This window comes from Paramisgurnus dabryanus, chromosome 21 (genome assembly GCF_030506205.2).
Source record: "Paramisgurnus dabryanus chromosome 21, PD_genome_1.1, whole genome shotgun sequence".
Taxonomy (NCBI): domain Eukaryota; kingdom Metazoa; phylum Chordata; class Actinopteri; order Cypriniformes; family Cobitidae; genus Paramisgurnus; species Paramisgurnus dabryanus.
The window spans coordinates 1580085-1604019 of record NC_133357.1 but is presented as its reverse complement, the minus strand read 5'-3'; the positions used below and the strand labels follow the sequence as shown (position 1 = coordinate 1604019).

Sequence of the window (23935 nt, the reverse complement as noted above, 5' to 3'; positions counted from 1 at the left end):
GAGGGCTTGAACGTCGCTGTCATTTTCGAGCAGGGTCTTGAACGTGATATTAATGACATGAGGGAAAATAGATTAGAGCATCAAGACAAATCTAGAGGAACTATTTGACGGAGGGTCAGGTTCGTTTGGCACCAAAGGGAGAGAGACAGGAATCGGTGTGGAACGGTCAAACGCTAACACGGTATAAAAATTTTATATGCTCATCTTGTTTTATTGAACCACGGGTAAAGCATGTAGCTAGCACTCATAATTCTGTCCGCTTAGGAGGTCGCCTGCCCCTGAACGATAACCTTACCTGTTATCATGAGCATCAGACGGTTAGTGGTGACTAATATGAAAAACGCAGATTCAAACGTGTCCAAATACATAATATGAAATTGAGCATTTTAGAAGAGAGATTAAAGGTGGCAATGTGCAATGTTATTTTATTTAAATAATCTTTGATATTTTTAGTTAATGCCAATACTATTGTTCATGTTAGTTCATGCATTAACTAACGTTTAGTTACAACTTTTGATTTCAAGTAAATGCTGAAATTAAAGGGATAGTTTACCCAAAAATGAAAATACTGTCATCATTTACTTACTCTCATGTTGTTACAAACCTGTATACATTTGTTCTGATGAACACAAAGGAAGATATTTTGAGGAATATTTTTAATTAAACCGATCAGAGGCCCCATTCACTTCCATAGTATTCCTTTTTCCTACTATGAACATCAATGGGGCCTTTGATCAGTTTGGTTACAAACATTTCTCAAAATATCTTCCTTCGTGTTCATCAGAACAAAAAAAAGTATAGAGGTTCGTAACAACATGAGAGTGAAAAAAAATATCAGAATTTTCATTTTTTGGTGAACTATGCCTTTAACATACTAAGATGAATACATATTATCATACTATTGTTCATTGTTAGTTCATGTTAGCTAATGCATTAACTTATGCTAACAAATACAACTTTATTGTAAAGTGTTACCATATTAGCTTTGGTGATTACGCAGAATTTACCGGTTTGAATCTTGCCTACGTTGTGTCCCAATTGCCCTTTATCTGCATAATCAATTTCCCACCTACTCTTTAAATCCACAGTCAATAAAATGGCCAGAACATTCAAACTCGAGATAACAAATTCTGCACGATTTCATTGCAACTACTTTGGCATTTTGAGGACAACACAATAAGATGCTTAGCTGAGAAACCTGTGACTAAAAAACACAAGTAAACACTTGCAGAAACAAACACAAGACCTAATCCTGCACCTAATTCCCTCTTATCCCAGACTCCTGCTCGAGCGTCGACGCTAGAAAGGAAGAGTCGAAGCAGGGAGCGCGGGATAAAATCTATCCACTCCACCTGCTGCCGCGCACCCCTCTGGCAATTACCTGAGCCGCGGTCTGGCGCATGCTCGAGGAGCGCAGGAGTCTTAATGGCTTTGCATGCAAGAAGATGTCAGGGCCGAGATTACAATTACCGATAGGACTCTGGTACCACACCGGCTCTCTTCTCTCGCACTACAGCGGATTACTCACGCTGAGCTCCTCTGATAAACCGGGGGGAGATGAGAGAACGCAAATAAATAAACCAACAAACTGATAACAGGGTGCTTATTGTGATACTTCTGTGAGGGCAAATGTTGATGTTTGTGATGAAGTGGAGGATGAAGTTTTACTTTGAGAAGATAAACTTGCATTTGCACTTTGGATCAAAGACTTTTTAACTAAGCTACGGTTCTCCAAACAAATGTTGTGTAGACTTCTATATCTTTAATTACACAAGCATGTTGTTGTAAACTTGTAGGACTTGCTTTCTTCTGTGATACATAATAAAAAGTTTAGCAAAACGACCAATGCAAATGTTTTTTATACACTGAACATACAGCGGATGGTTTTGGGCGAGGCAATTTCTTAACTTTGTTTTCAAGTGAATTTGTTGAAATTCACACGTAACATACAGAGGAACAAACTTATTTGATTTCCAGAGCATGTAGAATGGAATAAATACAACTAAGACTAGTGAACACATGTACGCTGGTTTCACATGTACACAATTGCATTAAACTCAAGCATATATGAACCCATGACCATTTGCATTGCTATCACAATGCTTAACCAGTTAAGGTACAAGAACACATTTACACTTAGATGTATGTGGCAGAGCTACATTATAATTTCTTTGTGAAATAATGAAATATTCAACAATTAGAACCAAAACACTGAATAATACAATGAGTTATATCAATTTAAATATCATTACAATCTACCAGAGCAACACATTTTTACAATATGAATTAGCACAGAAAGCTGAATCACATGCTGAATCTCATGGGCGTTGTATTGAGAATGGCAGGAAATACAATAAACATGTATTGTATTAAAGAGTTACTCTGCCATCTAGTGTATGAGGATGGTGTATACACTGTTTTAATGCATTATTATTGTAGTAGCTTGCATATAATATCTCAAAGGTAAAAACTGGTACCTCTCCACTGATACATATTGGTACCTCACAGATACATATTACTACCTCGAAAGTGCATATTGGTACGTCACATATACATCTTAGTACCTCAAAGGGGCATATTGGTACCTCAAAGGGGCATATTGGTACCTCACAGATACATTTTAGTACCTCAAAGGGGCATATTGGTACCTCACAGATACATTTTAGTACCACAAAAGTACATATTGGTACCTTACAGATACATATTAGTACCTCGAAAGTGCATATTGGTACCACAGATACATTTTAGTACCTCAAACAGGCATATTGGTACCTAACAGATACATCTTGGTACCTCAAAGGTGCGTATTGGTACCTCACAGATACCTATTAGTACATCAAAGGGGCATATTGGTACCTCACAGATACATTTTAGTACCTCAAAGGGGCATATTGGTACCTCACAGATACTAGTACCTCGAAAGTGCAAATTGGTACCTCACAGATACATTTTAGTACCTCAAAGGGGCATATTGGTACCTCACAGATACTAGTACCTCGAAAGTGCAAATTGGTACCTCACAGATACATATTAGTACCTCAAAAGTGCATATTGGTACCTCACAGATACATCTTAGTACCTCAAAGGGGCATATTGGTACCTCACAGATACCTATTAGTACATCAAAGGGGCATATTGGTACCTCAAAGATACATCTTAGTACCTCGAAAGTGCATATTGGTACCTCACAGATATATGTCAGTACCTCAAAGGTGCAAATTGGTACCTCAAATAAACATATTAGTACCACAAAGGTGCATATTGGTACCTCACAGATACATTTTGGTACCTCAAAGGGGCATATTGCAACTCACAAATACATATTAGTACCTTGAAAGTGCATATTGGAACCTCACAGATACATTTTAGTTCCTCAAAGAGGCATATTGGTACCTCACAGATACATTCTAGTACCAAAAAGAGCATATTGGTTCCTCACAGATACATTTTGGTACCTCGCAGATACATTTTAGTACCTCAAAGGGGCATATTGGAAACTCACAAATACATATTAGTACCTCGAAAGTGCATATTGGTTCCTCACAGATACATTTCAGTACCTCAAAGGTGCAAATTGGTACCTCAAATATACATATTAGTACCTCAAAAGTGCATATTGGTACCTCACAGATACATCTTAGTACCTCAAACGTGCGTATTGGTACCTCACAGATACATCTTGGTACCTCAAAGGTGTGTATTGGTACCTCACAGATACCTATTAGTACATCAAAGGGGCATATTGGTACCTCACAGATACATTTTAGTACAAAAAAGAGCATATTGGTTCCTCACAGATACATTTCAGTACCTCAAAGGTGCAAATTGGTACCTCATATATACATATTAGTACCACAAAGGTGCATATTGGTACCTCACAGATACATTTTAGTACCTCAAAGAGGCAAATTGGTACCTCACAGAAACATTTTAGTACCTCAAACAGGCATATTGGTACCTAACAGATACATCTTGGTACCTCAAAGGTGTGTATTGGTACCTCACATATGCATCTTAGTTCCTCAAAGCGGCTTATTGGTCCCTCACAGATACATATTAGTACCTCGAAAGTGCATATTGGTACCTCACAGATACATATAAGTACCTCAAAGGTGCATATTGGTACCTCGCAGATACATATTAGTACCTCAAAGCGGCATATTGGTCCCTCACAGATACATATTAGTACCTCGAAAGTGCATATTGGTACCTCACAGATACATTTTAGTACCAAAAAGAGCATATTGGTTCCTCACAGATACATATTAGTACCTCAAAGCGGCATATTGGTCCCTCACAGATACATATTAGTACCTCGAAAGTGCATATTGGTACCTCACAGATACATTTTAGTACCAAAAAGAGCATATTGGTTCCTCACAGATACATTTCAGTACCTCAAAGGTGCAAATTGGTACCTCAAATATACATATTAGTACCTCAAAAGTGCATATTGGTACCTCACAGATACATCTTAGTACCTCAAACGTGCGTATTGGTACCTCACAGATACATCTTGGTACCTCAAAGGTGTGTATTGGTACCTCACAGATACCTATTAGTACATCAAAGGGGCATATTGGTACCTCACAGATACATTTTAGTACAAAAAAGAGCATATTGGTTCCTCACAGATACATTTCAGTACCTCAAAGGTGCAAATTGGTACCTCATATATACATATTAGTACCACAAAGGTGCATATTGGTACCTCACAGATACATTTTAGTACCTCAAAGAGGCAAATTGGTACCTCACAGAAACATTTTAGTACCTCAAACAGGCATATTGGTACCTAACAGATACATCTTGGTACCTCAAAGGTGTGTATTGGTACCTCACATATGCATCTTAGTTCCTCAAAGCGGCATATTGGTCCCTCACAGATACATATTAGTACCTCGAAAGTGCATATTGGTACCTCACAGATACATATAAGTACCTCAAAGGTGCATATTGGTACCTCGCAGATACATATTAGTACCTCAAAGCGGCATATTGGTCCCTCACAGATACATATTAGTACCTCGAAAGTGCATATTGGTACCTCACAGATACATATAAGTACCTCAAAGCGGCATATTGGTCCCTCACAAATACATATTAGTACCTCAAAGCGGCATATTGGTACCTCACAGATACATATTAGTACCTCGAAAGTGCATATTGGTACCTCACAGATACATATTACTAGTACCTCCAAAGTGCATATTGGTACCTCACAGATACATATTAGTACCTCAAAGCGGCATATTGGTCCCTCACAGATACATATAAGTACCTCAAAGGTGTAAATTGGTACCTCAAATATACATATTAGTACCACAAAGGTGCATATTGGTACCTCACAGATACATATTAGTACCTCAAAGCGGCATATTGGTCCCTCACAAATCAATTTCAGGACATCAAAGATGCAAATTGGTACCTCAAATATACATATTAGTACAACAAAGGTGCATATTGGTACCTCACAGATACATATTAGTACCACAAAGGTGCATATTGGTACCTCACAGATACATATTAGTACCTCAAAGCGGCATATTGGTCCCTCACAAATCAATTTCAGGACATCAAAGATGCAAATTGGTACCTCAAATATACATATTAGTACAACAAAGGTGCATATTGGTACCTCACAGATACATCTTAGTACCTCAAAAGGTGCATATTGCTACCTCACAGATACATTTTAGTTCCTCAAAGTGGCATATTGGTCCCTCACAGATACATACTGGTACCTCAACATTTTTAAATAGGTACCATCCAAGTGACAGCTTTTGTACCTTTATTTCTGACTTTTAAACTATTTTAAACAGCATATTTTTATCCTTTTTAATAATTATTACACATGCAATCGTTATGACCTTAACTTAAATTGAATACCAAGGTATATTTGACTATGCAGGCCCTACAGTATGAGGATCATATATTTAAACCTAAAATCTATGGAAACGATGTGTGTCAACTACTCACACACCAGAAATATCTTAACAGACAGAATGAAGTCACTTTAAAACAGTCCTGATTAGAACGAATCCCGCTGCCAGGAAGCCCTACAAGCCATTCACATGCAGATGTAAAGCTTTGTGCTGCGATGTCACGTCATCAGCAGGTACCCTCAAAAATCAGATTTGAATAACATCATTCATCTGACACAAAATCAGATACGAGAGCCTGGAGAAGGATCAGAGCCCTTATCATACAGAGATAAGCCAGGCATGGGAGCACTACGATTATTTTAGCATCTCTCATGCATAAGTAACATGCGTGCTAGAGGAGCGGGCGGAAGGCTCGGCAAAAAGCGCAAAGCGATGTTAATGAGACGAGCCTTTTAATGGAACTGTGGCAGTGAAGTGCCAAATGCAAATACAACTTTATCACCTCGCCCCGCCAGTAGGACAGAGAGCGACATTAATGCATTTAAAAGCAAAGAAATTACCCACTATTCCTCCCTCTCTTCATTAGTAATAATCTTGTCAATGTTTGTCATATACAATGACTGCTCGTGGAGGGCACCCGCACGGACACTGACAGATGGAGGGAGGCAGCAAGGAGCAAGATTATATGTGGATTTCACAGGAAAAGTGTTATTGTAGTCCGAGAGAAAGAGTAAAGGCGGGGTGACACATTACATTTTAACACCTTTGTACTGTTAGACAATAACACAATTCAAATAATCAAATATCAAATAATGAAATAAAACTAAAACGCTTTTTTGCATAAATGGTTGTAGCTAGGTGATGTGCTCAAAACAGATTTTGTTATAAAGTTGTTACTAGGGCAGTACCCCTTCAACAAGTCAAAATATATACAATTTAGGTACATTTGGTACCAAGGTGTACCTTTGGGTGCTAATATAAACTCTTGAGGTGCAAATGTGTAATTTTTGAAAAAGTACTGCCCCAGTGACAGCTAGGGAGAATTTTTTTTTTACACATTTTCCAACACATTTTTATGAAGTCCCTCCTTCAGAAATACGTAACGAGTTTTGATTGTGTAGTTTGTTTAGTGTGTTGTGATTCGACAGCAGCTTAGCTTAGCATAGCCGTTAGAGCCAAAGCTGGCGACTGATGTATTCATGGGGGCGGAGTTTAGTCAAAAACTGTTTTATTGACGTCATTCAATCGGGAAGTAGATGGCTGTAGTCCAAACCGGCCGTTCGCTGTAGGCTTAAAAAGAAGACTTCTGTTAAAGAAAATATATCGCCTGGCAGTGAACTTTAACTCTTTCGCCGCCATTGACGAGATATCTCGTCAATCAAGAGAAAACGCTTCCCTGCCAATGACGAGATTTTCCGTCTTTCCGCAATACCGCTATTATCCACCAGGTGGCCACCCTTCCGCAACTTTTTAAACCCGGAAGTATTGCCCTATGGCAAGCGGCTGCATGTCCGTGTCTGTTTTAAAGATCGCTCTGAATGGGATCTCTATGAAAAGTCCGTCACAAAAATTGAATTATCTCTGCTTTTTGCTCAAAATGTGGTGTTTTTGCAGAAACCTACCCATATTCAAAAGCTGATTACAAAAGAACCACTGCAGGTAGGATGAAAGGTTTTTTTTTTTGAAAGCAGAGAGTCTGTTCTTTCATTTGGTATATTGTATGTTTATATATTTAAAGAAAATATTTTCTGGAAGGCATTAAACTTTGATGAAAATCATGAAAAACACTGGCGCTGGCTGGCAACTTTTTTAAAAAAAAACGCTGGCGGTGAAAGAGTTAAGCTTTAAAATTTTGCAGATATTATTTATCCTCTAACAGCAAAATTACACACTAACTAAAATTTTTAAAATGGAATCTGTAAGAACATAACCTTTAATTTATTTATCTTGTTTGTGATGACTTGTTTACAGGCCTGTACATTTTTTTAAAGCTTAAACGTTGAGGATAAACGATCTCAAAATCTCGAGTCAGACACATGTAGCCCTGCCAAGATCAGCTTCAGAAAACAGTTGGCCAAGTCATCCATCATATATTTGCAATAAAACTGACAGAATAGGAAATATATGAGCATCCAAAACACTTCTGACACTCAATTTATTTCCACTTTGAGAAACACTGCAAAATACAAAATCATAATTCTTTAAATCAGTGGTTCTCAAACTTTTTCAGCATGCGGCCCCCTTTGTGTACGGTGCATTCTTTCGCGGCCCCCCGAAAGAAAATTTATGACAAAACAGTTGTAAAATGTAATATTTTTATTTAAAAAAAAAACATATAAAATTATACCTAGTAGTGCTGTTGGTTAGTTGGCTTATTATTTTTAGGTTTAATTACACAGAATTCATGATAAAGGAATGTATTTTATAAAATGTCATAAAACTGGGGCCCCCCTGGCACCATCTCACGGCCCCCATTTTGAGAACCACTGCTTTAAATCACTATTTTTATATATACTATGGTAGTACATCCATAAATATAATCTGCCCTAAAAACAAACAGCAAAAAATAAATTCCTCCAATGTCTGACCATTGCATGTTAAGCGAGATCTTAAGCTTTCCCAGGCTAGGAGGACCAGCTTAAACCAGCTACTGCCACCTTAAACCAGCTTATGCCGTAGGGTCAGATTTTTCATCTTTTGATGGTACTGTCAAACGCACATCAGGTATAGCACAACAAAATATATAAATGCTTATAAATTTCACATATGGGGGGTATGCCTTTTAAAAAATTTGCATATTGCTGACTCAATTCCATTTATGTTGATATTAAAGGGACACTCCATTTTTTTTTAAATATGCTCATTTTCCAGCTCCCCTAGAGTTAAACATTAGATTTTTACCGTTTTGGAATCCATTCAGTTGATCTCCGGGTCTGGCGCTAGCACTTTTAGCTTAGCTTAGCATAATCCATTGAACCTGATTAGACCATTAGCATCGCCCTAATAAATAACCTAAGAGTTTTGATATTCTTCCGATTTAAAATTTTACTCTTCTGTAGTTAAATCGTGTACTAAGACCGATGGAAAATTAAAAGTTGCGATTTTCTAGGCCAATATGGCTAGGAACTATACTCTCATTCTGGCGTAATAATCAAGAACTTTGCTGCCGTAACATGGCTGATATTACGCAGTGCCCGAAAATAGTCCCCTGCTATTGAAAGTTAGCAAGAAGACTATTTTCAGGCGTTGGTTTAAATGTTATTTTTAGCACAATGCTAATGGTCTAATCAGATTCAATGAATTATGCTAAGCTATGCTAAAAGTGGTACCGCCAAACCCGGAGATCAGCTCAAATGTTCAAATGTTTAACTCTAGTGGAGCTGGAAAATGAGAATTTTTCAAAAAAAAAAAGTGGAGTGTCCCTTTAATAAATTCACATGTTTAACTATTATGGTACTGTATTAGATTAGTGCTTCTAATGCAAAACCTGCAGTGAATTAAAACCAGATTACAAAAGGTGTAAGATCACACACCTAATACAAACAACAGGATCACAGATATTCAGTAACATTGGGCACATCTGCTAAAGAGTCTAGCTTGAAAGAGAAGCATGTTCAAAAACGAACAAACCGAATGATCCATAATTATTACCATCACAACCTTCAAAGACACACATTTTACTCTCTTCAAACCTTAAGCCCAAGGGAAACCTTTCTATTAAGTGTCCAGAACATGTCAAAGCTTAGATAAGACACACCAACATTAGGTGACATGTCCCTTATGGGCCTCGGGCAGTCACGCTGTCATCCAATCCCACTCCTCCGAGTGAAGACAACAAGCGACATGTAACTCTTGTAGACCAGATAAGGTGGCACAATATTGAAGGACATGAGTGGATGAGGTGACGTGGGAAAAAAGAGAGAGTAGATTCAAAAAGGCAATTTCATCCACGTCAAAAGCACTGCAGTGTGTTACTTTATGGTCAGGGACCTAACCAGACCAACAGTTCACCTCCCCTGTGCTATGTTATTTTAATAAACTATTCAGCCTGGGAAATCTACAGAGATAAGAATACAAGCTATTACTTTCCCCCATATTTTATTTACTTATACTTACTTAATTGTAGGATAGATTGTGGATTCGAACACACAAACGGATAAAATTGAAAGTTGGATAACAGCGTATGCCAAATGCAACAATAAAAAATGAAATAGCTACATCTGGTTTTAACAACCTGTTATACATCCAACAAATTAAAATCTAAAACGTGCAATTGATTTTGTTGACAAATCTGCATATGTTTCTTTCTATGAATAATGAAAATTTGACTTTACCCCACCTGACAAACCAAAACACTGTATTACGCATTCATGTCTCGAGTCTGAGTGCACAGTGGAATCGCATTTGCATGCATCGTTTTACTTCTGTACTGAAGTATTTTGAAGTGTCTCACCAGCTGTTTGGCTCTCTCCGACTCCTGCCGCGTCTGTGCTCTCTCTCTTTGCACCGCTCGAGTGACGTCCTGAAGCGCTGCCTCTCTTTCTTTGTGTGCGATGCGAGCCAACTCTTCTTGGATAATGGCCTGCTGCTGTTCATACCTGCACAAGCACACATGCCGTTTTATTTACCTGCCTGTTGCCAAGCCGTCATGCACAAGCTGCGGTTCTTAATCTGACCATTGGGTGGCAGTGTTCTGTACTTGCTTTGTTTAGATAGTGACTCAAACTTGAACACCACCCAGGAAAAATTGAGCAAATTACTTACTTACTCTCATACAGGTTTTAGCTCTGAATCAAATTTCTCTAAATCATATTTCCCAATGTTTTATTTACAGCTTACCATACAATTATTCCTTTTATAAATGTATTGCCGTATTTAATGCACTGTCATAAAAATCTTTTATAATCTTAATATTTAATATCATAATCTCAATATATTTTCTATGCATGAAGTCATTTTGAAATAGTAGAAAATCCTTTGGGCAGTAAGTGGTGAGTTATTGTGGAATAAAACTTTATAGCTTTTCTTTATTTATTTATTTCAATTCTTTGAAAGGCCATGCCATGCTGTATTCAAGAATAGTCTAATTATATAAAGACTAGAAAAGATTTTTTAAATGTAATTTTGTATCTAATTGCCAACATTAATGCTGAATGCATCATGGGAAGCATTGAATGTATTTTTAAAGTTCCCTGTCCCCAAATGTCCTACGGTGGTACCTCTTCCTGAGCTCCTCTTTAATGTCGGCAGAAGTCCTGTCTTGAAAATTAGGAGGTGGAGTGTCATATGCACCTGAAGTTCGACCCTGCTGGCCTGAAAGTTGATAGAAGTTGATAAGAAAATGATTATCATTATACACTCATTACATTTGTAAACATCTGTGTTTCTTGGCACAGATGTTTTTTTAAAGAAGGTTCACCTAGGTTTTCCTTTGTCTGGAAAGATGGGCTTGGATCAGGAGTTTGACTCTGATTTCTCATGCGCTGAAGAACATCTTCAGAAAGCTAAAATCAAAACAAAAAAGAGGGGAAGTTAAAAGTAAAATACACATGGTAATCCTTGTATCTAGATGATAAAAGTTGCCCAAACTTATATTTCAGATGGGCTACACTTCTGGACTCCTAATCCAAAGTTTCGCTTGCAAGCAACTGGACTTCTTGCATATACATTTACAGTACATTTATATATTTGGCAGAGACTTTTATCAAAGTAATTTACGATGCATTCAAGCTATCCACTTAAAGGTGCAGTGTGTAACTTTTAGGAGGATCTCTTGATAGAAATGCAATATAATTTACATAACTATAATATCAGTGGTGTATAAAGACCTTTCATAATGCACCGTTATGTTTTTAATACATTAGAATGAGACGTTTTTATACACATACACCGAGGGTCCCCTTAACTCTTTCCCCGCCATTGACGAGATATCTCGTCAATTAAGAGAAAACGCTTCCCCGCCAATGACGAGATTTTCCGTCTTTCCGCAATACCGCTATTATCCACCAGGTGGCCGCAACTTTTTAAACCCGGAAGTATTGCCCTATGGCAAGCTGCTGCATGTCCGTGTCTGTTTTAAAGATCGCTCTGAATGGGATCTCTATGAAAATTCCGTCACAAAAATGGAATTATCTCTGCTTTTTGCTCAAAATATGGTGTTTTTGCAAAAACCTACTCATATTCAAAAGCTGATTGCAAAAGAACCACTAAAGGTAGGATGAAACGTTTTTTGTTTGAAAGCAGAGGGTCTGTTCTTTCATTTGGTATATTGTATGTTTATATATTTAAAGAAGAACATTTTCTGGAGGGCATTAAACTTTGGTGAAAATCATGAAAAACGCTGGCGCTGGCTGGCAACTTTTTTTAAAAACGCTGGCGGTGAAAGAGTTAAATGGAAGTCACAATTTTTGCCGCCATGTTTCTACAGAAGCCCATAGTAGACAAACTCTTTTTACTAAGTTGTCTCCGACTATGACATGTTTGTCCTGAGAGAAGCTACGGTAGCCACCATTTTTTTCAAAGCGAGGAGTGAGACGTGGACTGAGACGTTGGTTGCAATTCGCAACCTCCCCACTAGATGCCGCTAGAATTTACACACTGCACCTTTAATCAATATGTGTGATGATCCAGGGATCGAACCAAAGACCTTTGCATTGCTAATGTAGTGCTCTTCCACTTAAATTACGTCATCATTACTAAATAATACTTTTAACTAATTAAGTGACTTCAAAATTAGCCCTTTGTGCAAAACCAGCAAACCAGAAGAGCCATAGGTAAAGAGTATCGTCCCATTGGCCACGATTTGAGAGGGCGGGGAGCTTTAATCAGAAGGCTGCATCCTGAGAAGGTCGCAAATGTAGGATGCATACGTCATCAAGACTGTCTTATTTCAAAAAATTAACAGTTATAAAGTTGACAATTATTCGTAAATTGTTGTAATATGCTTATGACTTTACGAATTGCAAATGTAATGCTCAGTTAACTTAAATAAACCAGACTTGATGACGTATGCAACCTGCATATGCGACCTCCGGATGCTGCAGCCTTCAGATTGAGAAACGGCAAGAGACTGCTGTAGAGACAGGTGTGGTATCTGTCAGGTAATAAGTGCTTTTCTGATAATTTTTTTTAACTTTACGTCAAATTAAAGCATTTATTCATCACACTACTATTTTCTTGAAACATCAAGCTCAATTGGCAAACTATTGTGCATCTATCAATCATATGCGGACTGCACGCGCTAAAAAGTTTATGAATGAGGTTAAATAAACGATGTGTTATTTATATTAATAAAGCAATACGGTGAAATATCAGACGTAACATAAAGCATATTGTGCCCTGTTTGTCCCACAGAGCTAATGTTTGTACAATTTCACCTCGTCTAGTGCATTCAAGGACAGTTGGTTATGCCAGATTATAGCGACAAAACCTATCACATATGATATAGAGATAACAAACATATCAAGTATGAGTACCCCCCTAATCATATATTATGCATACAGCATGCCGTAAAACATTACCTTGACTCCACGCAGAATCCTAACTCTGTCATCTTCATCTAGGCCGAAAGAAACTCTCCTTGACGTGCTTTCCCCGGACCCCATCGCGTTTACTTACTGCCTATGTTAATGAATCTGTAAACGAGAGATAAATAGATTCACTGTTTAATTTGAACTATTACGAATTATGCCTTGAATGAAGCTAAATGCTTTAAGATTTACATCTTACATTTGGGAAGTGACAGTCTGCGGTGGGACAGTATCCTGCAATGTCATTGGTCAAAAATAAATTCTGCTGCCGTAAGCCAATAGGATTGTAGGATATAGCGGCAGGGCAAATGCGTATGGGAGTTGTAGTTCTTAAAGCTTTTGTTTTGTAGGCTAACGAAACCTAACGAAAAATATGATCTTGTTTTCAATACTTTAGGATAGTTAACTTTATATATAAATTAAATCTGCTACTTAAAATGTGTTTGCGTAATTCAAGAACTTTGGTAACGTAATTATCTATTACTCATTTAATATTTTTAATAATAAAGATAAAGCAATATTTTATATTGCTAATAATTGCAATACTGGACATTAAATATAATCTGACAGAATTAAGACTCTTTAGAAAAAATCAAAAGCAGTCTCTTTTTTATTTTGCTTATATTATTCCAATAATATTTCGATAAAAATAAATACTGTATGCACTATTCATTTTATAGGACTATTTAACAAAGACTTGGGGCATGTCTACAGACATCACATTGCGGTTTTGCTAGACTTAGATCATTCGGAATTTATTTAAATTTGAATAGGGAGAGTATAAAATAAGAGGGTTACACAGGCTGACAGAAATGACATGTTTGGTTATTACTGAAATGCAACATTGATGTAGGCCATACTACTGCCTCTGGTAATAATTTGAGTTACAAAACTCAGCTGAAAGTAATGTTTCATGCATTTAATGTTCCAAATTAAAACAGATGTTTTAGTACAAATCTCAAACAGACCATCCTTTCATCCCAAACCTTATTTCAGTCCCAGAACAAAGTAATGGTTGCAATCACTCCTCTTTATTAGATCATTTCATTATACCAGACCTCTCATCAGTAGTAATAAAACGCTCAGTGCTCTACAGACCTATATTTCTACTAAATTAAATATATTTAAAAGCAACCCTACAAAACAAATTAATGAAAAGACATGGATCAAAAACCAAATTAAAAACTACTATCCCTTTAAAGGGGACATTTCACAAAAATCTGACTTTCCATGTTTAAGTGCCATAACTGTGTCTCCAGTGCTTTTATCAACCTAGAAAATATGAAAAAGAACAAACCAGTAACCTAGTTTTGGTAAACCATTCTCTGCAAACATGTTTAAAAAAAGGGTCTTTTAAAGTTGGCTTCCCTTGTGATGTCAGAAGGGGATAATACCGCCCCTTAATCTGCACTATCCATCCACGGCACTGCCATTTACTGCAGAGATCAGCTCATTTGCATTTTAACCCAAATTTGTTTAATAGAATTAATGGGTTTTTGGATTTTCCTGGGTTCTCCAGGGTTAAGGAACACACCCAAAGCGGCACATTTTTGCTCACACCTACAAAGTGGCAATTTTAACATGTTATAATAAATTATCTGTGCAGTATTTTGGGCTAAAACTTCACAGACGTTCTCTGGGGACACCAAAGATTTATTTTAAATCTTAAAAAAAAGTCTTGTGAAATGTCCCCTTTAAGGAATGGTTATTTTATATGTGCATTTACTATTACACAACTATCCACACTTTTGCAGATTATCATTATATGCATTGAATGAAGCAATGCTACTGAGGCAACATATTGTGAATACATATAATTATTGTAAAGCAAAGCATATCTTAGTGACCATACAGTACACATACAGTATTTTTAGGTATTTATTCGCAAATCATACTGACACCTCACACCAGGCATCTTAAGCAGATACTGTACATACAGTATAATCACATTCCCTGTTTTACAGACAAATCACAAGAAACAGATGCAGTGAATGACAGAAGTTTAATCGTAACTGCTCGTCCTAGATCACTTTAAGGTTTGTAACAATGTGAACAGTGAGTGCCTATAGAACAATAATTATGTCTTTACATACTTAACAATAGCGCTAATATTATTTGTAAGACAAGGACATACAGGTTTTCATTCTGACTTGTGTTTTTAATACCCTCCTCTAATGCATTATTGTTGCAGTATATCGTAGTATTAACTGTTAAACCCATGCACGTTCCCTTTCATCTTTACACGTTTCAATTAAACAATGCCTCAGGAAATAACAGCGCCATTAAAGGCATTTTGGTCTAAATATCTGTCACAACACCATGCATTCAAATTAAATAATCCAACGACCCTCTTTGTAGGAAACTGATTTGAAAAGTCTTTCAGATAAAATCATAAATGGACCGCCAGCACCACAACAGAACCCTGAACTGTCTGAGCAGAAGGGAACTGAAGCAAGGGAGACGATGTAGATAAAATGAAGTGATGGCTTTATTAGCATAGAAGAGGACACAAAAATGCAGGTTTGTGAAGAGCCATTATGATTGGCCAGGCTTGTAGGGTGGGTCTAAGAGTCGTTGACTGACATGTTCTCCACTTTGTTTTGTAGATCGGCATCTCCGCCCTGTTTTTTCTTCTTTCCTCCTTCCTGTTGTTTCTTCTGCTTCTTGGTTGCCTCCACGTCAATGGGAGCCGGCTTCACAAACTTGATAATTTCTGTTAAACCTAAGTGTTAAATAATAACGAGAGTTGAGTTGCACTTTTCCCCTTTCAGCCCTGAATTTTACCAAGCAGATCTGGGGCACCATTGTGTTACATAGTAGGAAAAAAATAATTCAATGGAAATAAATGGTACCCCAGATCTGCTTTGTTACAAACATTCTTCAAAATATCTTCCACAACTTTGATTTTTGGGTAAACGATTCCTTTAAAAGGCAGCTGTGCTCACCTGGTGGCATGAAGTCCTTGAGAGCTTCCGGAATAAGGATGCCTTCCTCTGTCTGGAAGTTCTCCAGGATGGCACAGATGACACGTGTGGTCGCGCACATAGTTGCGTTGAGCATGTGGACGAACTCGGTCTTTAAAAGAACAAGCACATGAAAACAGTCACTCAGTATGTATGAATTACCCAGCATTCATATTCAGATCTGCGAGGCAGCATGGACCGTCCCTGTACCTTGTCCATCATCTTCTTGGTCTGGCCATATCGAATACGCAAGCGGCGAGCCTGGTAATCTGTGCAGTTTGAGCAGGACACAAGCTCTCTGAATGCCTGAGACCCTGGGAACCAAGCCTCCAAATCCAGCTTCTTACTAGCTGCATGGTTCAATGCACCTGTGAAATGAAAGAGGACGGCACGGCTTGGGTACACCTTTATTTTGACAACATGAGAAAAGGAAAACTTTCTACATGCTTAAATGAACAAACCTGACACAATGTTCACGATGCGGTAGGGAATTCCTAACGCCTGATAAAAACCTTCAGCAGTACCGATCATCTCATCGAACATCTCCCAGGATTTATTGTCGTAAGGAGAGGAGTATACAAACTGCTCGATCTGTTAGGTCATGAAAACGGAGTTTAGAGCCGCTAAAACAGCTTTGACACAGTGTTTTTTTATTTTATTTTAAACGGCACAGACCTTCTCAAACTGGTGGACTCTGAATATGCCACGGGTGTCTCTGCCGTGAGACCCCACTTCCTGTCTGAAGCAGGTGGAGAGGCCGGCGTAGCGGATGGGAAGGTCCTCTGGCTTTAGCCACTCGTCTCTCAGGAAGGCCGCGATTGGCTGTTCTGACGTGGCGATCAAGTACTTCTCGTCCACTGTGTTGTCGTCCGACTTCTCGCTCCCTTTACCAATCACCTGAGGAAATAAATTAGAAAAACTTTGGTGCTGTGAGATTAATGCTGTGTCCCAAATTACATACTATACACTTAAACTATGCACTACGGACGTACTCACCCGTCTAGTGTACAAATTTTAGAAGAGTAGTATCATCCCATATGGATGACTTTATTTTTTTACTACCCGTAAATATAGGCAGTTTCCCAGACAAGGGCAAATTACGTCAAACGCATAGTAAAATGTTACAGAAAGCTAGTTATTATAAGGCCTTTATTAAAGGGACACTGCACTTTTTTTGAAAATATGCTCATTTTCAGCTCCTCTAGAGTTAAGTATTTGAGTTTTACCATTTTGGAATCCATTCAGCCGAACTCCGGGTCTGGCGCTACCACTTTTAGCATAGCTTAGCATAATCCATTGAAGCTGATTAGACCATTAGCATCGCGCAAAAAACCCCAAAAAATTTCAATATTTGGAATTTTCTAGGCAGATATTTCTATGTAATTACGCCATGCCCAAAAATAGTCCTCTGCTATCGAAAGATACTAAGGGGATTATTTTCAGCTGCTGCGTAATGTCATTGCGCCTCCTGCAGCCATGTTTCGGCAGCAAAATCCTTGATTATTACGCCAGAACGCCAGTTCCTAGCCATGTTGGCTAGGGGTGGGCGATATGACCAAAATCTTCTATCACGATAGGATTAATTTTATATCATGATAACGATATGTATCACGGTAGAGTTTTTTATGTTTTAATAAGGTTTAAATCTTTAATACCATAGAAATATTCATAATTCTCACAAAAAACATATACAAGCATAGAAAGAAGATAAAAACAAACAAAACTCAAGCTCTCTGAAGATACACAGTCAATAAGAATGATAATAAATAATTATGCATGTATGTATAGGCCTATATATATTTTTATTTAAGGTAGAAAAGTGATTTAATCAGGAGCAGTGAGAGATTTTTTTCTCAATGCTGTTTGATTAACACGAGTGACAGACAGGAGCAAAATTAGGTAACTTCCCCTTTAAGACCAAAGTCCGGATCCAATACACTGTTACACATGCGCTTTCTCTTTTAGCTGTTTACTTTCTCTTAAGACCTTACTGGTCGTGTTTATGATGATGCTTGCAAAGACGGGAATTTTGACGCATATGTGTATTTAAGGCCAATAAAGCGGGAAAAATGCTCACGAGCTTAATAAGCAGAGGTCGCGCGACTTGCGCGCTCCTCACAGACAGAAAGAGCAGCGGTTGCGCGACTTGTCCGCTCCTGACACACAGAAAGAACGCACGCATACAGATCTGTTGTCTGTGTTTCAATGGCTTAAAATAACTTGTTTTAAAACTGCAGTGCTTAAATACGTGTACAAACGTTACGTTTTCGCGACCACACGCACAGGAGCGTGACGTGGGCACGTAACCTCGATAGAAACGATAGTCCAAAATCTCTACCGGTTGACAAATTTCTACCCGTTAATTTTGTCTACCGGTTTATCGCCCACCCCTAATGTTGGCCTAAAAAAAATCGAAACTTTTAATTTTCTGATGGTCTTAGTACACGATGTAATTACAGAAGAGTCAAGTTTTAAATAGGAAAAATTTCAAAACTCTTTGGTTATTATTTAGGACCATGCTAATGGTCCAATCAGATGGTCTTAGTGCACGATGTAACTACAGAAGAGTCAAGTTTTAAATAGGAAAAATATAGATTTTTTTGCGCGATGCTAATGGTCTAATCAGATTCAATGGATTGTGCTAAGCTATGCTAAAAGTGGTACCGTCAGACCTGGAGATCGGCTGAATGGATTCCAAAACGGTTAAAATCAAATGTTTAACTCTAGGGGAACTGGAAAATGGGTATATTTTCAAAAAAAGTGTGTCCATTTAAGATGATGGACATATGTATAGAGGATGACTTTAGGATTAGTAAATCATGGGGCAATTATAATTTTTCGCTAAACTATTGCTTTTAGATCTACCCATAATCTTTGGTCCCAGGAATGTAAAATACCCAATTATTGGACAAAAAACAAGATATACGAGACCAACCTTATAGAGCTCTTCATCAAACTGGCTTAGCTGGGCAACCTCCTGCATAACTTCTTTCCTCATGAAGAAGGGTGTGTAGAGAAGGTTGTAGTTCTTGCTGTACAGGATCCGCAATGCGAAGTTAATTAACGCTTGTTCCAAGAAAACTAAAGGCCCCTGAAACAAAACATTTGAACCGTATGATGAGAAGATGAACACTTCGCATGTGAAGGGCTGTAAATACATAAAATATTCCCAGATGCTGAAATGAGGCATGACTGATAAATCTAAATCTCAACAAACCTTAAGGAAATATCCTCTGCTTCCAGCTACAATTGCTCCTTTTTCCCCTTCGTATCCATCCACCATCACCACCAGGTCCACATGGGAGTACTTCTTCTGTACCGTGCAGTCGCCCCAAGTGCGTTCCACTTTATTATCAGCATCCTGAGACAGAGAGAGAAAGAGGACCACCGTTGAGACTTGTTGTCATGGTACTAGTAGTATATTATGATACTAGAGCTCCATCTCTCATGGTGAATGTAAGTTTGCCATACATTTCCATCTCAAAATATTCATAATATGTATGATCATTACGTGAGCTCACCTCATCGTTGCTGATGGGCACAGAGGGATGCAGAAGGTTGCCGATCTCTCTCAGGTACTCGAAGCGCTCCGCCTCCAGCTTTAAGCGATCGCTGTCTGTCTTCTGCACCGCTTCTTCTACAAGTAACCGTACCTTCTTAATCTGGGTGACCGTGAGGGGCTGTAAGAGAGAGGAGTGGTCTGAATGTACTAAAGCAATAACCTTAAAGGATTAGTCAATTTTCTAAAAAAAATCCAGATAATTTACTCACCATCATGTCATCCAAAATATTGATGTCTTTCTTTGCTCAGTCGAGAAGAAATTATGTTTTTCAGGAAAACATTCCAGGATTTTTCTAATTTTAATGGACTTTAATGGACCCCAACACTTAACAGTTTTAATGCAGTTAAAAATTGCAGTTCCAAAGGACTCTAAACGATCCCAAACGAGGCATAAGGGTCTTATCAAGCGAACCGATTGTCATTTTTGGCAAGAAAAATAAAAAATATGCACTTTTAAACCACAACTTCTCTTCTTCCTCCGGCTGTGTGACGCACCAGCACGACCTCACGTAATACGTCATCACGTCAAGAAGTCACGGATGACATATGCAGTGTTTACAAGTGTGGAGAAAGAGGACCGTTCTGACGTTGTTGTATGTCAAATGATACTAATTAATGTCTTTGTGTCAGTTTATTGTTTAAAATGGTCCGCAAATGTGCGTTTCATATATGTAACACATGACCTTTCCACGTCAGTATGCAAATTACGTGAGGTCGCGCTGCCTCGTCACACAGCCAGAGGAAAAAGAGAAGTTGCGGTTTAAAATTGCATGTTTAACTGCAATTTTAAACTGCATTAAAACTGTTAAGTGTTGGGGTCCATTAAAGTGAGAAAAATCCTGAAATGTTTTCCTCAAAAAACATAATTTCTTCTCGACTGAACAAAGAAAGACATCAACATTTTGGATGACATGGTGGTGAGTAAATTATCTGAAATTTTTTTAAGAAAATTGACTAATCCTTTAAATTACCCTGGACCACAAAATCAGTCATAAGTGGCACGGGTATATTTGTAGCAATAGTCAACAATACATTGTAGGGGTCAAAACAATATTTGTAAAGTTCCTAGCATAAACATATCAAAAATGTGCATATAATTAGTAATGCGTATTGCTCAGGACTTCTTTTTGACAATTTTAAAGGCAATTTCTCAATATTTAGATTTATTTGCACCCTTAGGGGCATGTACACCAAAGCATTTAAACCAGGCTGAAAACGCCAGGTGGGCACCGAGTCGCCGACTGTAGGCGCTTGCCAGATTTTAATCAGCTGAGCGCTTTGGTTGCTATGATACTTTTGCTTTTTGTTTATCATTCGTTGAACGATGCAATGCGGTGGTTGGTTGTGGTTATATTGGTCCGCCCCTTTTTCCACTGTGATTGGCCGGCCGAGTGAGAAGTGACATGGATGAATTGAGCACTTCTCCCAAAGTTGAAAATTTTTCAACCCTCAGCATGGAAAAACCGACGTTAAACACGGACAAAACCCGCCAGCTGCTGGCGTTATTGAAAATAATGGCGCTTCCTTTGGAAACAAATGAAAGCATATGTCGTCCACCGGCGTAAACCCCTTGGTTTGCACGCCCCATTTAGGGTTTTTTGCATTGCACTCTCTCACTTACTGATAGTGTGTCTGCAGTGAGGGCTTCCAAGTTCTGTGCTTCTTCTGGGAGAGTCTCATCATCACCAACTGGCTCTTTTTTCTAAAAAAAAAAACATTTTTTTTTTTAAATGAAGATTAAGAAAAACCAAAGGCACGTAATAATAAAGCATATTTCAGCTAGAGCTGATCAAAAAATAATAATAAAATTCAACAACAACAACAAAAAACATATTGCTTAAACTTAAAAGTCCTCAAAACCAGCTGTAGTCATTTAGTCAAATGCAAAAGCACTCTTTTTGTTAGTCTGCTGTTAAAACACAAGCCTAAACAAAATGCTCTCACAATATTAATGCATACCTTCATTTTTTCACCGATGGCTTTGCTGCACAGATTCTTGGCCTTATTCAGGTTATCCGCCGTAAAGCGACCTGTGGAAAGCATAATTGCATAACATTATTATAATGAAAGTGACATCAAGTATGGAATGCATACTGTGAATTTCTTGTGCATTCAGTGTCCCTCAAAAAAAGATTATTTCATTAATTATGTTTGATTATCACCTTGTTTTTTGATTTCAGTGGATTATTTATTTCTCTGTTACTGCATGCAAGCAAATGTCAGGGGTAAAAACATTTACAATTGTGCTAAAACCTGTATAAAATTTGACAAAACATTCATAAGACTTTACGCAGGCTATAAAGTATAATTGAAGAGTTTCGTTGCAAAACGAGATAAATCCATTTTTTTTTTTTACATTTTTGTCAAAACATGTTTATTATTATGTTATTATTTTGTTTTATGGTGCTACTTAGCTGTATTTTTTAAGTTATGAAGGTTTCAATCAAAACAAACCAACTGCAGTTGAATTGATATTAATTGGTATGCACAATCAAAAAACAAGATTTCTGAACAATTAAAAAACGGAATTATCTCGTTTTGCAACGAAACTCTTCAATTGCACATGCATTGCATAAAGCCAAGGTAACTCCACTGACAACACTGACAGTTTGCAGCTCCTCCTTTAAAGATTGCATCAGATTTAGCCGGGTGATGCTGCGACACTTTTTGGATCAATACATACACCCCTCTATGTCTAAACCATCAACAACACCCTATCTAACGCGACCTTAAGCACAAAAGACACATATTGTTCTTATAAGATGAAGTAAAGAGGGTTAAGGACACTGTCTGTGCCAAATGTTAGCTTTAATGCTACATGCTAATGCAGTGCATAACCCGGCAATAATGAATTTCTGCCTTATCTGTACAGTTCATGTGAGCATTATTGCACAGTACAGTACAACTGAGGTGTCCTTTCCATTGACACACATTTGGGATTATGAACAGATCTATTTAAAATCCTAATTTACATGCTGCCATGTGTTACGCTAGCATTAGCGGCTACTCACATTTTCTCCACTCCGTGTCCGCCTGAACGAGTTTATCCACCAGCGACACATCTTTAAACCGTTTCCTCTGCGTTTCCCGAACGATTTCGGGATCACCGCCTTTATCGGTTCGAAACAGGTCTAGATCGAGCACCATGGTTCCTGTGGACGAGGTGTTCAGCAGTGATGAATGAAGGAAGGAAACGAGGGAAATAGGGCGGAGCGAAAGAGCAGCGTCATGTGCATATTCATCACTGCTGCTGCATAAACACCAATCATACTTTGACAAAGGCACAGGTAATGAATATTCATTATTTAAAGTTGACGTAGCTTAAAAACATTTCTAGCGTATCTGGTCTAACGTTAACTAGTAAATTAATTTGAGTGAATATAAACTCCGTAACATGGCGTATGATCATCCTATTTCATTTTTATGACTAACATATAATGACAAAAAATGTTTTTATACTTTTACATCGCCTGATATGACTGTCTAGTAAAACCTAACTGTATTAATTTTAATGAGCCACCGTAATTTCTAGGAACCTTGCTGTCTTTTACAATTATTGTTTTTTTTCTATTTTTCTGACTTGTTACTTGCAACAGTTACTATTTCATATCCAAATTTTACTGTCTACAGAATAATTTTATATGACAATAAAATGGTTACTTCCCAGCTAAGAATTTTTGGTTCCCAAAACGTTTTCCTAACGTTAGTTTTTTGTTCTAAAAACGTTCCCCTAACGTTATTTTTTAAGTTTTGTTTTTGGTTAGCCAGGAAAGTTTTCTTTACAGAAACAGAACGTTATTTTAGGTAAGTTTAACGTTCCCCTTACATTATAATAACATTAGAATAACGTTAGGAGAACGTTATTTTTAGGTAAGCTAAACGTTTTACTTGAGTTATTACGGTAACGTTAGAATAACTTTAGGGGAAAGTTATTTTTAGGTTATTTAAAAATAACCACCCTGCAACGTTATGGGAACGTTTTTTTTTTTGGTTGCA

At 37.7% G+C, this 23935-nt stretch overlaps 2 protein-coding genes across 4 annotated transcripts in view; both read right to left on the bottom strand.

Moving 5' to 3' along the window:
• Positions 1-13670, bottom strand: part of chchd6a (coiled-coil-helix-coiled-coil-helix domain containing 6a) — a 77904-nt gene extending 64234 nt beyond the window's left edge. For all 3 annotated transcript variants that reach the window (XM_065285368.1, XM_065285367.2, XM_065285369.2), the window contains exons 1-5: positions 13614-13670; positions 13406-13519; positions 11305-11389; positions 11105-11198; positions 10339-10483 (exon numbers count right to left, since the gene is read on the bottom strand). In XM_065285368.1, the coding sequence (XP_065141440.1) occupies positions 10339-10483; positions 11105-11198; positions 11305-11389; positions 13406-13489 (408 nt within the window). In that variant the 5' untranslated portion in view covers positions 13490-13519; positions 13614-13670. The remainder of the gene's footprint in view (positions 1-10338; positions 10484-11104; positions 11199-11304; positions 11390-13405; positions 13520-13613) is intronic.
• A 1608-nt stretch (positions 13671-15278) lies between these two features.
• Positions 15279-23161, bottom strand: sars1 (seryl-tRNA synthetase 1). Its single transcript, XM_065285370.2, has 11 exons — positions 22951-23161; positions 21899-21969; positions 21561-21641; positions 19899-20057; positions 19595-19738; positions 19313-19468; positions 17053-17274; positions 16839-16968; positions 16588-16745; positions 16360-16489; positions 15279-16136 (listed from the first exon to the last, which is right to left on the bottom strand). The coding sequence occupies exons 1-11, from the start codon at positions 23084-23086 to the stop codon at positions 15979-15981; spliced, it is 1545 nt and encodes a 514-aa protein (XP_065141442.1). The 5' UTR covers positions 23087-23161; the 3' UTR covers positions 15279-15978.
• Positions 23162-23935: the final 774 nt, after the last annotated feature.